Source organism: Hypanus sabinus, chromosome 21 (genome assembly GCF_030144855.1).
Source record: "Hypanus sabinus isolate sHypSab1 chromosome 21, sHypSab1.hap1, whole genome shotgun sequence".
Lineage (NCBI taxonomy): Eukaryota > Metazoa > Chordata > Chondrichthyes > Myliobatiformes > Dasyatidae > Hypanus > Hypanus sabinus.
In genome coordinates, this window is record NC_082726.1 from 21,574,671 (window position 1) to 21,588,002 (window position 13,332).

At 40.6% G+C, this 13,332-nt stretch overlaps 1 protein-coding gene across 4 annotated transcripts in view; it reads left to right on the forward strand.

The window, feature by feature from the left end:
• LOC132378882 (RNA-binding protein with multiple splicing 2) overlaps positions 1-13,332 on the forward strand; it is a 119,330-nt gene that overhangs the window by 72,812 nt on the left and 33,186 nt on the right. For all 4 annotated transcript variants that reach the window (XR_009507209.1, XM_059946152.1, XM_059946153.1 and 1 more), the window contains 2 exons: positions 1,880-1,942; positions 12,008-12,158. Coding sequence is in view for 3 of the 4 variants with exons in the window: in XM_059946152.1 (XP_059802135.1) it covers positions 1,880-1,942; positions 12,008-12,158 (214 nt within the window). In the remaining variant the exon portion in view is untranslated. The remainder of the gene's footprint in view (positions 1-1,879; positions 1,943-12,007; positions 12,159-13,332) is intronic.

A 13,332-nucleotide genomic window follows, 5' to 3' on the forward strand; every position in this document is an offset into this window, starting at 1 on the left:
GACTTTTATTTTAAGCTCAAGAACCTGACTGTGAAGTAGTTGAAACAGATCTTTAATAAGCATGGTTTAAAGTATGTTTACTTTCTATAAACTTGATGTGTCTCCTTGCAGGCAGCTACAAAGAAACCCAAAAAGAACCCATTTCAAAAATTCATACCCCCAATCTGCAGAAAGAAAAACAAACAAATCATGCAAACAATAGAAGTAAGCAAATAGCATTTGGAACAAAAGTGAGTCCTCAGGCTTGAAGCCGGGTGCAGGCCTCAGCCTCAGTTCAGTGCAGAGCTGACTAAATGTCGCAGAGCAAAACTGGCCCGACCCTAGCCTCTTGTTCAGACACCCTGCCCTCTCAACCCATCTGGCCTGGTGTTTAAATTGTTCAAACACCTGATTGTTTCTCACAAGAGGACTAGGATGATTGTGTGAAGCATAAACATCATGGACAGCTGGCCAGGTGGATGACTGGTCTGTTGTGCTCAGGATGCTAAAATGCAAGTCAATAAAAAAATTTCCAAGCAATAGCAGGAGGCAGGGAAGGGCCTGACAGGCTCCTAGCAGTTCTTGGTTCTAAAAGTGGCATCTCAAACAATGCAGACTTCCAAAATTGGGCAACATTCAGTATTTAATCAACTTCTGAACAGTTTAAGGTTTTATTTTTACCCATTTAAACACTTGGCCAGGATGGGTAAAATTGCCAAGTAGGCAACAGAGCTTGGTTTTGACAAGGACTTCAGTTTGTGTACTCCTACCACTTTGTGACATTGCTGCTTGACATCTGCCAGGAACTTCCCCAGGGTCTTGTTTAATAATTTCTCAAGACACCAGGATGTGGCATTTCAGCCCAATGAGATGCCATTCGCCATCTGATGCCTGCTTACTGAGTAATGCAAGTCCCTCCCACAACTCCTTCAGATATTCTGGATCCTTGACCTTTGTCATTAGGTATATGAAAATATCTTATTTAACAATACATCTTGGAAACAACACTTTCTGGTTTAAAGATCTCATGCTGCCTAATTGCATCCATGCAACCCATTAACCTACGAATCTGTATGTCTTTGGAATGTGGGAGGAAATTGGAGCACCTTGCTGAGATGGAGAAAACATCCAAACTCCTTACAGTAGTTGAATTGAACCTGGGTCACCATCACTGGAGCTGACTGCTAGGCATGTGTGCAGCCCTGATTAGTGATGATATTAAGTGATCTTGGAACCAAAGAATAAGGAATGATCACTAACTCGGAACACTGAGTCATTGACTCTGCCTGTCCAGAGTGTTTCCAGACTTGCTTTCATTCAACCCCCATGGCTCTCTCCTAGATGGGGGCTGGGGGGGAGGTGTTGGAAACTCCCTGGAAAGGAATGGAAGTCCGATATCCTAACAGGAGCCTATTCACATGCACTTAAAAGTAATTATGTGGATGGACCTAACCTTCAATAGGAGCTCTATATTTTCAGTCTTGTTTCACAAGAAGCTGTTCCAGATGCTTAATCCTAAAGCATTCCATTTATCAAATGTTCTTCCTGTCCAGCTGTCAACTGTAAGCACTTTGTCCTAAGGTTAACCTAATGTATATTCCTTCCATATGTATCTCCTCATTTGCTATCTTGTATTTCAGCACCTCGCAATATGAAAATGGAACTTATACATTTTAGTCATAACAAGTGATGGTTTACCAGAACTTTTCAATGAAAGTGGATATCACCAGAGGATTCCAGTGAGGTGGTTTCGCACCATGTGATGTCGATTTAAATTAATTGACTATTTCCAGCTTCTTAGCAGCTGACAAGTGATATTTTGCCTTAATATGAGGGTATTTGATTAAATAATTTAATGCCACATATTTAAATTCTAATCGCTTCCCTATTTCTTTTCTAGCCAGTTGGTTTTGTAACATTTGACAGCCGATCTGGAGCTGAAGCAGCAAAGAATGCATTAAATGTAAGTAACAGTCTGTTTGATGTATCCTGAACCATTTGAATAATAAAAAGGGCTTTTCATATTATATTAAATTCCTATTGTGTTCTTGTTGTGAAGATGACCACAATTAGACATGTCCCATCACTGGATTGTGTGAACTTTCTTCAACCACTTTCAATTACTGTGTACACCAACCCAGTGTCCACACAGACTTTTTTTTAGTGAAAATGAGACCATGTGCGTTCCCAGTTTTGCAGAATGCTTTTTGCACGTTGAACTTGCCAAATCTACTGTCCAGGTTGGAGGCGATGAATACTTTAATCTTATTAGGTTAGGACAAAGTTGAATCATGTCTTCATTCTTGGAATATCAGATGTGCTGGTAAAGTCTTGAGCTGTTGTGGAAATATTCTAGATGGGCTCCATGATATAAAATCCATCATTGGGCAATTATTTTGGTACTAGGTCTACTGGCCCAAAGTTGGAATAATCCTAATCTTGGCCTGTACACCATGGAATTCAAAGCTGAAATGTGGTACCAATGAAGATAATGGTGGTCATAAAACAGATGGTTAGTGAAATAGACGAATCCTGAAGATCATTTGGACTAATGTCTTTTAGGTGGCCATACTTTTGTATTATTTCCTTTAACACTTGACGTTGTAGGTTCGATAGCTGAGAAACCAAACCAATCCATCCACTGCCACTTACAGTGTAAGGCGTGATTTAATGACCCACGTTTTCCTGCAGCCCATCTGCACTGGGGTGGTTTCCAGTAGCCAGTAAGCCAGTTCCTTGGGATGTGGGAGGAAATTGGAGCCTCCAGATAAAACAGACAGGAGATCAGGATCAATCCCATATCTGTGGAACTGAGGAGGCAGCAGTACCACTCATCCCATCCTTTTGAATTTTGGAGATGGAACTGTTGTTGCCAATCGGTGTTCCAGAATTCTGACTGCTACAAATTCGGTCACAAATAATGATTAATCCTTGAAAGGATCCTGTGGTCCAGCAAACCATTTGGTACAAGGGTAATGAGGGAGGAGTATTAAATGTACTGACATTGGAGAAGGTTCAAAGGTGGTTTACGAAAATGTTCCTGGGATTGAAAGGCTTTTATAAGCAGTATTTGATGGTTCTGGCCTGTACACACTAGAATTTAGAAGAGTGGGGGGCGGCATGAGATCTCATTGAATCCTATCAAATGTTGAAAACCCTTTATAGGAAACATACTCTGTATTGTGGGGAAATCTTAGGATTAGAGAGCACAACATCAGAACAGACAGATCTCCATTTAGAATAGAGATAAGGAATTTCTTTGGCCAGAAGGTGGTGGAATTTGACACAGGTGGCTGTGGAGGCCAGCTCTTTGGGTATACTTGAGGTGGAGATTGATAGGTTCTTGATTGGTTGGTGTGTGAAAGGTTACAGGGAGAAGGCAGGGGAATGGAGTTGAGAGGGAAATGGATCAGCCATGATCAAATGGCGGAGCAGACTCAAGCCAAGTATCCTGATTCTGCTCCTGTGTCTGGTTTGGTGAAAGTCTAGTTGACTTCTTCATCCGTTCCCTCTGACCCTCTGATTCAATTAACCAAGCTTCTAAGTGGATGGCTGAGGCAAAACAGGATATGTCAGATGATGTTCAATCCTGTAGCATAGATCATAGACAGACCTACATTATCAATCCCGAGGGAAATTGGGTTAATAGAAATATAATAAGAATAGGTTAATAGGAATTGAGAGAATAGGAAGCACACAGATGAAATTGGTAAATTGAAAAGGTATGAGAAAATACTGGTACAAAGCGTTAAGAGTGGGGCACATTGGAAACTGAGTATTGGTAGGGTTGAAAGGAATTTGCAGCTGTCTTCATGGGGGCAATGCTGCACTGTACTGACATTGGGAAGGTGAACTACTATATGAATCACTGTTTGGCATAACACCAGAGGAAATGAAGTGGATTAGTACCTTTTTGAAAGTAGATGATTTACCTTCATCTGGTGTTATAACAAGCTACTAAAATGAAAACTCGATGGTAGACCATTTAGAAATGATTCATGATAGAGATGGACATACTTTATTGATCCCGAGGGAAATTGGGTTTTGTTACAGTCGCACCAACCAGGAATAGTGCAAAAATATAGCAATATAAAAACCATAAATAAATAATTAGTAAATAATGCCAAGTGGGAATTGGTCCAGGACCAGCCTATTGGCTCAGGGTGTCTGACACTCCAAGGGAGGAGTTGTAAAGTTTGATGGCCACAGACAGGAATGACTTCCTGTGACACTGTTGCACAAGAGCAGTATCAAAAGTTTGGCTAATATTGTTATAACGTGAAACTAATGGCAGGCCAGTAACTTTAGGGGTGGGCAAATTATTAATAGTACTGTAAAAATTAGATATCGGTTTGTCAAGAGCAATTGTCATGGTTTAAAATTAGTAATTAACTTTTTAAGATTCTGAAATAGTTTAGATGGTTAGATTTTCACAATGTCCTGTTTAAGTGGGACAGTTATTTTTTATTTATATAAAAATAAAATATAAGGATAATTGTTGGAAGATTTTGCAGCAAGTTTTCCAGTGCAGTTTCATGGGTAGCATAGCTGGTGCCTGGCTGTTTCTATTATTTAAAATTTTGTCTGCTGACATTTCCCAGGACAAAAGCTGACAGTGATTGACATTTGACAGCAGGAAATGCATGGACTAGTCAGTGACTAGAGAAAAGGACAATGGAAGTAATGAATTTTGGATGTGCAAAAAATGGAAGGGACATGGGAGATGAGGGAGAAATGTGAGATGCAAACAAAGTATGTGTAGGCCACTTGAAGTTTTGATCCTACTTTGCAGTTCAAAAAGATCATTGCAGATCAACCTTTCAGAGTTCCTGCCTGAACTTGGAAAAACTTTAAAGACTTGGTGGGGGGGGGGGCCCCCATTTTTTTTCTTCTGTCTTAAATAATGTTTTTTGAATCAAATCTCCTTCCACACTTCTAAACTCCAACAGCTACAAGCCTAGCTTGTCCAACTGGGTAAAGAATTCATCCATTCCAACTGTTCAACCACTTTAAAGATTCCATGCAGTATTTAGTACTAAGATATTAGATTGCCAGTGCTTTATATAATTGAAGCATAACCTCCTTTGTATACATTCCATGGTAATAAAAACTAATGCTTTTAATTGTTTGCATATGATACTGCTGGGCACCAAAGTAGTGTAGCAGTTAGCGCAACACTGTTACAGCTCAGGGTGTTTTGGAGTTCAGTTCCATCGCCATTTGTAAGGAGTTTCTATGAATCCTCCCTGTAGAATGCATGATTTTTTTCCCCCAGGTCCTTTGTTTTTCTCCCACTGTCCAAAGCCATACTGGGAAGGTTAACTGGTCATTGCAAATTGGCCTGTGATTAGGTTTGGAGGGGGTGCTGGGGTAGTGTCTACTCCTCGCTGTTCCAATCACTCAATCTTTATCACTTTGTAGCCTGTATTCTCTTTACAGTTTTCCTAACTTGTCATCAGAAATATTAGCAGCAATGCATCGTGCTTTGCAAATCATTATTTGTATATAAATTAAGATTAGAGCCTGCCCCACCAATCCTTGGGTTATACTCCCTTTCATCTTGATAACAAAGGGTCACTTGTCTAATCATCAACGTTATATTCCCGATCCTCTGTGCATGGTACTATATTGCCTCCATATTGGGTTGTTATTGTTTGCAATCTTTTGTGGCACCTTGAATCCCTTCTGGAAATGCAAGTATACTGCATCCACTGGTTGCTTTGATCCACAACATGTTACTATCTAAACTCCAACAGGATGTTTTTCTGGCTCTTAAAGATGAACACTAGCGTTATTTGTCACACACATTGAAAAATATAGTGAAATGCAGCATTTATGTCAATTTGGTGAGGATTGTGCTAGAGGCAGTCTGCAAGTGTCTTGGCTATTCTGGTGCTAGCATAACATATGGCCAATGAACACTAACTGCACATCTTTGGAATGTGGGAGGAAACGCACATAAGTATGAGGAGATGTACAAATTCCTTACAAACAGCAGGACTCTAACCCCAATCAGTGGTAATAGTGCTGAAAAGTGAGTGCACAAATTGCCGTGCTACCACACCACCCAATTCAGCCAACAATTAAACTCCGAAAGAACTTTCCTAAGATACAAAAGTCAGTATTAAAGGACTTGCATTGAAGGTGAAGGGTGGGAGGTTGAAGTTTTTCTTGCATGGAGGTTGATAGGTGGCTGGAATAGACTTCCTGGGGGAATACTGGAAACAGATACAACAGTGACCTTTTGGAGGATGTGAGGTAGACCCATGAAAATTCAGGGATGGTAGACCATGGATCATGTAAATTCAGAAGAGCATTGGTTTAATGCAACGTCATGGTTAGCATAGACATTGTGGGCTGATTGGCCTGTTGCTGTCTTGTACTGTTCTAATAAATTGACTGACGTGTCACTTCAAAGACAATGTTGATGCTGCCAGACTATCTTATTATAGCTTCTAATATTGAGTTTTTTCTTTTTTTTTGAATGAAAGAATTACATTTGCACTTTTGTAATCAAATTTCATAAGTTCAGGACAATTTGAACCTAATTCATCAGCTATCTCTGTTGCAGCCACTTTTAAGAAGTCCATCAGGATTTGGAGGCTTGTCAGCCCACATCTCCAAGCTGTTCAGTACCACATGTTAATGAATTCATTTTCCTTCCAATTCCTGATTAATTAGTTCTGAGATGTTAGTTATATTCTCTAGTGAAGACTAATGCAAAATATTTGTTTAATGCATCTGGTGTTTCATTTTTCATTAGCTCCCCAGGTTTACTTTCTAGAAGACACATGCTTATTTAACTCTGAACATAATCTTTCTGTATTTCTTCTAACCTAGCTTTGTCTTCTGCATTCTTAGTGAGCTTTTTCTGTGGATAATTGTGCAAAGGCAGGTGATACTGGAAAACTGTACAGTCTCTTAACTTGATGCAATTGTTAATTTTTGATTCAACAATTAATGTTGAGTTATCCACTTGAATTTTTCTTGGAATGTTTCCATTCCACCCAATCTCATTGACTGGTCAGGATGAGTCCAGGTGATTATAAGGATTATTGTTAGATGCTTTTTCAGGTGGGATACAGAATAGTAAGAGTGACATCTGTGCTAGAACTGTATACAACACTTGCTTGGCCATGACTTCAGGAATGAGAAGTAATGAGAACTTGCGGAATCTCTGGGGGAAAAGCAGCTCATCCTCTTCTGTCCTGAATCTATTTTTCCCAAATCGGAGGCTTTGTCCCCTAATTCTAAACTCACTTACAGTGGAGACGACTTGCATGCCTTTCATCTAATCCTTTCATGTGTTTCTATAAAATCTACTAGAAGACTGTTTCTATCCTGCTGTTACCAGACTCTTGAATAGACCTTTTTAGGGAAAAAAAAAGAACTCTTGTTCTCCCGATATAACTTGCACCTTATTTATCTATCTTAACTATAATACTATTATGCATTGTTTTCCTGTTGACTACCTTAATGCTTCCATATGGAATGGTCTGTTATAGATTCAATCTGGATTGCATGTAAACAAAGGTTTTCACTATCTTGGCATGTAACAATAATATTCCGGTTTCAAGATCTAATTACATTAGAAATCTCCTGGGGGATGCTTCAATGTTGCCAGGAATGGATACTTTAGTTAAGGGAAAATTGGATGGCTCTTCAGAACAGTAGGCTAATTTTTGCTGTATAAAATTAAGGCACCTATATCACCAAAGGCTTTTGCCCCATTCTTTAATGCAACTATGGGAAATTAGTTTTAAGTAATAGGATTAGAAGAAACTTTCTTTAACCCACCCAAAGGTTGGTGGTGGCAAAAACATTCATCAAATCTTAAATACTTAGTACTGGACGTTACATGCAGGGGTGTAGATCCGATGCAGAAAGATGGGATTAGGCTGAGTAGTTTAACTAGCATAACTATGGTATAAGACCATTCAACTTCATCAGTTCCTCCATCTTTGACCATCTTCAAAGACTTTCAGACTTTCATGTTGTGCTTGGAATTAAGTACAATCCCAAGTTTTAAGATTTGGTGTCTGAGCATTGAAATTTCCCTATTGGTTTCTGGTTGCTTCATTGCAGATGTTGCTTTTGACTTGTGGCCTGTTCTACACTCGTTATCTATTCTTGCATCAATTCTTGGATGGGCCCATTAATGGGTCAGTTGACTTCCACCTAAAAGGGAAACTTCCAATCCACTGCAGAGACATGTTAGTTTGACAAAACCTCCAATGAAATGCCTTTTCTTTTATCTTTAATGCAGTTAGCTGCATGCATGAAAAATTTGGCTCGTTGCTACCAGGGATGCTTAACTTGTGACTTCTAGCTTAGATCAAATGAAATAAGGCAAGAAGTTGTGAATTGTGTACATTCTGGAGAATTGAACTTAAAGTTTTCTAGGTTTTGGATCTTGGTAAATTTGCTAATGCCAGACATGAACACTAATTTCTGTCAGTCACTTTAAATTGTTGGTACTGGGATATTCCTGGCATGGTGCTCATGATTGATCTTTGACTTATAAAACCTTGTTGTGACATAATTAAACTTGCTCTGAAAAGTCTGTCCTTTGATCTCTAATTAGCATAAAGTATCTCATTTAGCCTTTCTCTTATGACTGCCACTTCTCCATTGAAGCTTTTTACTGGGATTGATCTTTGCATGATTGAAATACTAGTTTAAAATGCCCACATCTTGGTAGCAAACATGAAGTGATTTATTGTTCTGTAATGGTTATGAGGAGTTTAACAAGCATGTGGATATTCTGAATGAACACAGGTGAATTGTTGGCACTGTTGTGGCTTATGATAGTGACGTTTTGGATTGTTTTGGGTGCTTTCCCAACCCTAAATGCATTTGGGTTACGATTTGGATGACAATGCCTTCCAACAACTTCACCCCTACTGTTTAAGATTCCTCCAATGTGATCTGCAGACAAAAAAATTGGTTATGATGTTAATATTCTTAGTTTTTTTTTGCTAATGTTTATTGTCCAATATTGTCCCATCCAGATTTAGGGATCCTTGACTGAATGGAAGTTGAGTTTTGTAGTGACAGTACTCATTTGAGTGAGTGGGCTTAAAAAAAAATCCAAACCTGCCCATAGTGAAAACTGAAGGCAAGTACCCAGGTGTTCATAGGAGACTGGTGTAGATGTGTATCTTAATATTGTCAAATCTATGCCTTTTCTAATACCTACAGCTCCAAAAATATATCTCCCAAAATCTCTTGGATCTTACTGCCTTTTGGTATCTCATATTAAACCAGCTTTTATGTGAAGTGCCTGAAGATAGCTTCCAAAGTGTAATGTCAGTGCTTTAATGGACCCCCTAACACGCTGTTCTGAAGCTTGTCTGCCACTTCACCTGTACTTCCCTGCTTCTATAATGCGGCCCTTTACCTCCTTGGATCTCAGCGAGGAAGTACAAAAGTGGAAATTCATCTGATGCATCACTGACATTGAAATATTTTGTTAGGTTCAATTTTCAATGTTTTTTTGCATCTGGTTTCACTAGAGGTTGCATCAAAAACTTGGAGCTTGGTTTGGGAGTTTTCATTCGATGTTACTTGACTTCATAACTGGTGCTTCCAAATTTGTATCTTAACTGAGCTTATAGGAGTATCTATATCTTTTTCTCTATGGAATTGGTAATATTTTGTGACACTACAGAATGAAAGATTTGCTTATTGAGTCACAGCATGGAACTGTCCCTGCCAGCCAGGCTGTGCAGCAGCCAACCTGGTTAACCTGAGCCTAATCGGCGGACAATTTACAATGACCAGTTAATCTACCAACCAGTATGTCTTTGGACTGTGAGGAAACCGGAGGAAACGCGCGTGATCATGGGGAGAATGTAGAAGCGTCTTGCAGACAGTGGCAGGAGTTGAACCTGGGTCACTGGTACTGTAAAGCATTGTGCTGACTGCTACATTGCTGGGCCAGCCCATATTCATTGAATTGCGTCAAAGCTTCTAAACACAGTGAAGTGCGTCATTTGTGTCGATTCAAATCGGAGCAGCCTGCAAGCGTTGGCACTATTCTGGTGGCAACATAGCATGCCCACAGCTCACTAACACTAACAGCAAGTCTTTGGAACATAGAAGAAAACCAGAGCAGCTGAGAGCTTGTAGTCAAGGGGAGAATATGCACCTTCTTGCAGACAATGGCAGGTATTGATCACGGGTCCTGCAAAGCATTTGCAGTCACCGCTACACTTACAGTAGGTTGTCAGCCCAGATGTAACTAAATATAATCAGGCCGCAATTGATCTTGGCCTGAAAACATCTATTGAACATTGTTGGTCTTCATACTCTCATGCCATAATAGCCTCCAAGCACAGACAAACTGTTTTGTCCCTTGTTCCCTTTGTTGTGCCATAGCCCCATCCATCTGTCGGCAAGAGCCAAGATCCAACTTGCTCTTCCACTCCCTTTCAACTTGAACTTGGCAGCTAAATACCCTGAACTTGGTTATCCCATCCATGCCCTGCTAGTGTCTACCGGCATCACTGATGTAACGCAAACTCCTACAGTCCAAAGCCCCTCTATCCCATCTGTAAATTCCTTGAGCTCTTAATGCAGAACTGGATCACTTCTGAAGTATTGAACAATGTTGGTGTGTCCTTAATCTTTGGGTTGGTGGATTCAGTCTAATCCTGCAATATGATTAGGTCCTGTAGGGTAACCAGACTGGCTTATTTACCAAACAATCTCTACAGCAGGGTATGAGGATTGTTGCTTATGAACATTGGTTCCTGGGGTTGGATTCAATGCAATTAATACCATCCTAGTGCTGTATAAAATAGCTGTGCATTCAGCAGAACTGCCCCGTCTGCTAAACATCTGTCCAATGTTTCTTGTGTGGAGAGTATACAAGTAATCCACTCTTGGTGGGGATTGACTGATTTCAAACCTTTTCCCAAGCCTGTCCATCCTGCAGACTTTGGTAAGCACCTCCTGTCCTTGTGTGCGGATTGAATTGCTGTAGTTGTTGGACGGTTCCCAAGTGTGTACGTCTCCATAATGTAATCAAATTGGTTTATTGATGTGTGTGCTGAGGTACAGTTAAACTCTTCGCATGCCATCCAGACAGATCACCTCATCACACTGCACTGAGGTAGTACATCGGAGTGAACAACAACAGCACGTACAAAAGTTTCGGAGAAAGTTCAGGTAGATAATGATGTCGATTGAGGTCAAAAACATTTTACCACACTCAGACTGTTCAATAGTCTTAACAGTGAGATACAAGCTATTATTGAGCTAAGGGGTGTGTGTTCTCAGGCTTTTGTATTGTCCCCTCAATGGGAGTGTGTCATCTGGGGTCTTTGGTGTACTTTAGAGACGATATACAAAAAGTCTACAGTAGGGCTGCTGGTTTCTGTCGAGTGCTGAGCTGTGTCCACAATTCTGCTTCTTTGTCAATCGACTATCTCAAGCACACTCCAAATAGAGGGCCAATTGGTCAAAATACAAGGCGTTATAAGGAAATGGAGTTCATCTTCCTGTGTGTATGTAAGGGAGGGGAATATTCCAAGACAAGACTGTTCATGCGCCCATTGTTGCTTGGCTGAATGCCAGTTGTCATTTGCCAAGAACCCAGATACAAACAAAATCTCCAGTTGTAGTGTGAAGTGGGATGATGTATTGTGGGGAAAAATCTGTTGGAATCCTTGACTGTAATGAATGAAGAATAAGTGACAAAAGAAACTGCTTGATTCCTGGGCTACGTATAGTATCTCTAACATAATGGATTGTATCCTCAAAAGTGCAAATAACCCCTTTATCAAGCAATGGGGTATCTCTAACTCAAAACTGCATTTTTTTTTTATCAACTTTTAATTTTTTTGCTTGTATTATTCCAATTGATTTTTGTGTATGTTCCATAATAAGGCTATATGGTGAGCCTTTGTAAGCATGTGTCAAATGAAACTTGAGTGGTCCTGAGTTGAATCTAGCATGTATCTCAATGTCTTTGAAATTGTTCTTTTGGACTTGTTGGTTGAAATTTACTTCTTTTAAAAAATAGGGTATTCGATTTGATCCTGAAAATCCTCAAACTCTCAGGTTGGAATTTGCGAAGGCAAACACGAAGATGGCCAAAAGCAAGCTAATGGCTACACCCAATCCCACAAACATGCACCCTGCCTTGGGAGCACACTTCATTGCACGGGACCCCTGTAAGTTACTTGAGTTTAACCTTCTGCAATTATGATATTCTTTTAATGTGTGTCTAGCGTTCCAATATAGGCCATGCATCATGACAGCAGCCTTGCCAATTCCAGTTAAGGAGATGGAGTGCCACGTGCATGGCATTGGCTGAATAATGAATTTTGTTATTGGGTGGCATGGTAGACTAGTGGTTAGCACAACGCTTTGCAGTACAGAAGACCAGAGTTTAATTCCCGTGCTGCCTGTAAAGAACTTGTCCATTCTCCCTGTCACCATGTGGGTTTCCTCCGGGTGCTCTGGTTTCCTCCCACAGTCAGACTGTCTGTAGGTTGAGCAGTTTGCTGTATAAACAGCTAGCAGTTGGTAGGTTAATTGGTCATTAGATTAGGCTAAGATTACATTGGGGGCGATTGCTGAGCAGCGTGACTCAAAAGTCCAGAAGGACTTCTAATGTGCTGTACCTCAATGAACAAATCAATGGGAAAAGTATGAACTTAAGGAAGAGCCTTTTTTTCTAGCTATAGCTCCCCACTGCTTTCTCTAGCGTGTTGAGTTGGGATGCTGATTACAGATTACTTATGTCAAGATGAGGCACAGTAACAGGCCCTTCGGCCCAACATGCCCACACTGCCTCATTACACCTGTGTGACACTGATCTGTGCATCTTTGAAATGTGGGAGGAAACTGGGGAGAACCCGCATCGTCACAGGGAGAACCTACAACCTCCTTACTGACATCAGCAGAATTGAGTGTGGGTTGCTGGCACCGCAAGTGTTATGCCGGCTGCTACACTACTGCTCTAGCTTATTTCTCCAGGGTTAGTCAGCTGCACCCTACACATGGCTGAAAGGTGCACTTCAGTTGTGGTGGACTGATGGTCTATCTTGAGGTACTGTCATAGCACCTCACCCCCAACACCTGTCCCAAGATGTACCACTTAACACAACCAGACTGCTATCCGGCAGATGGTGTGCATGCGGGACTTCTCGCTTTTTGCGGGCACGGTCTCCAACATTCACTCATTGAAGTGATTTCAGGCTAAAAGCAGCAAACTCGGGTTTCAAGATCTAAGGCATCATCACTTCCAAAGCTACATACAGCGTTTAGAACTCATTTCATTTTGTCCATCTCATGAAGCACCGATCTTGCCGAATGGACTTTGGCTGTCAAGTTCCCTTTTGA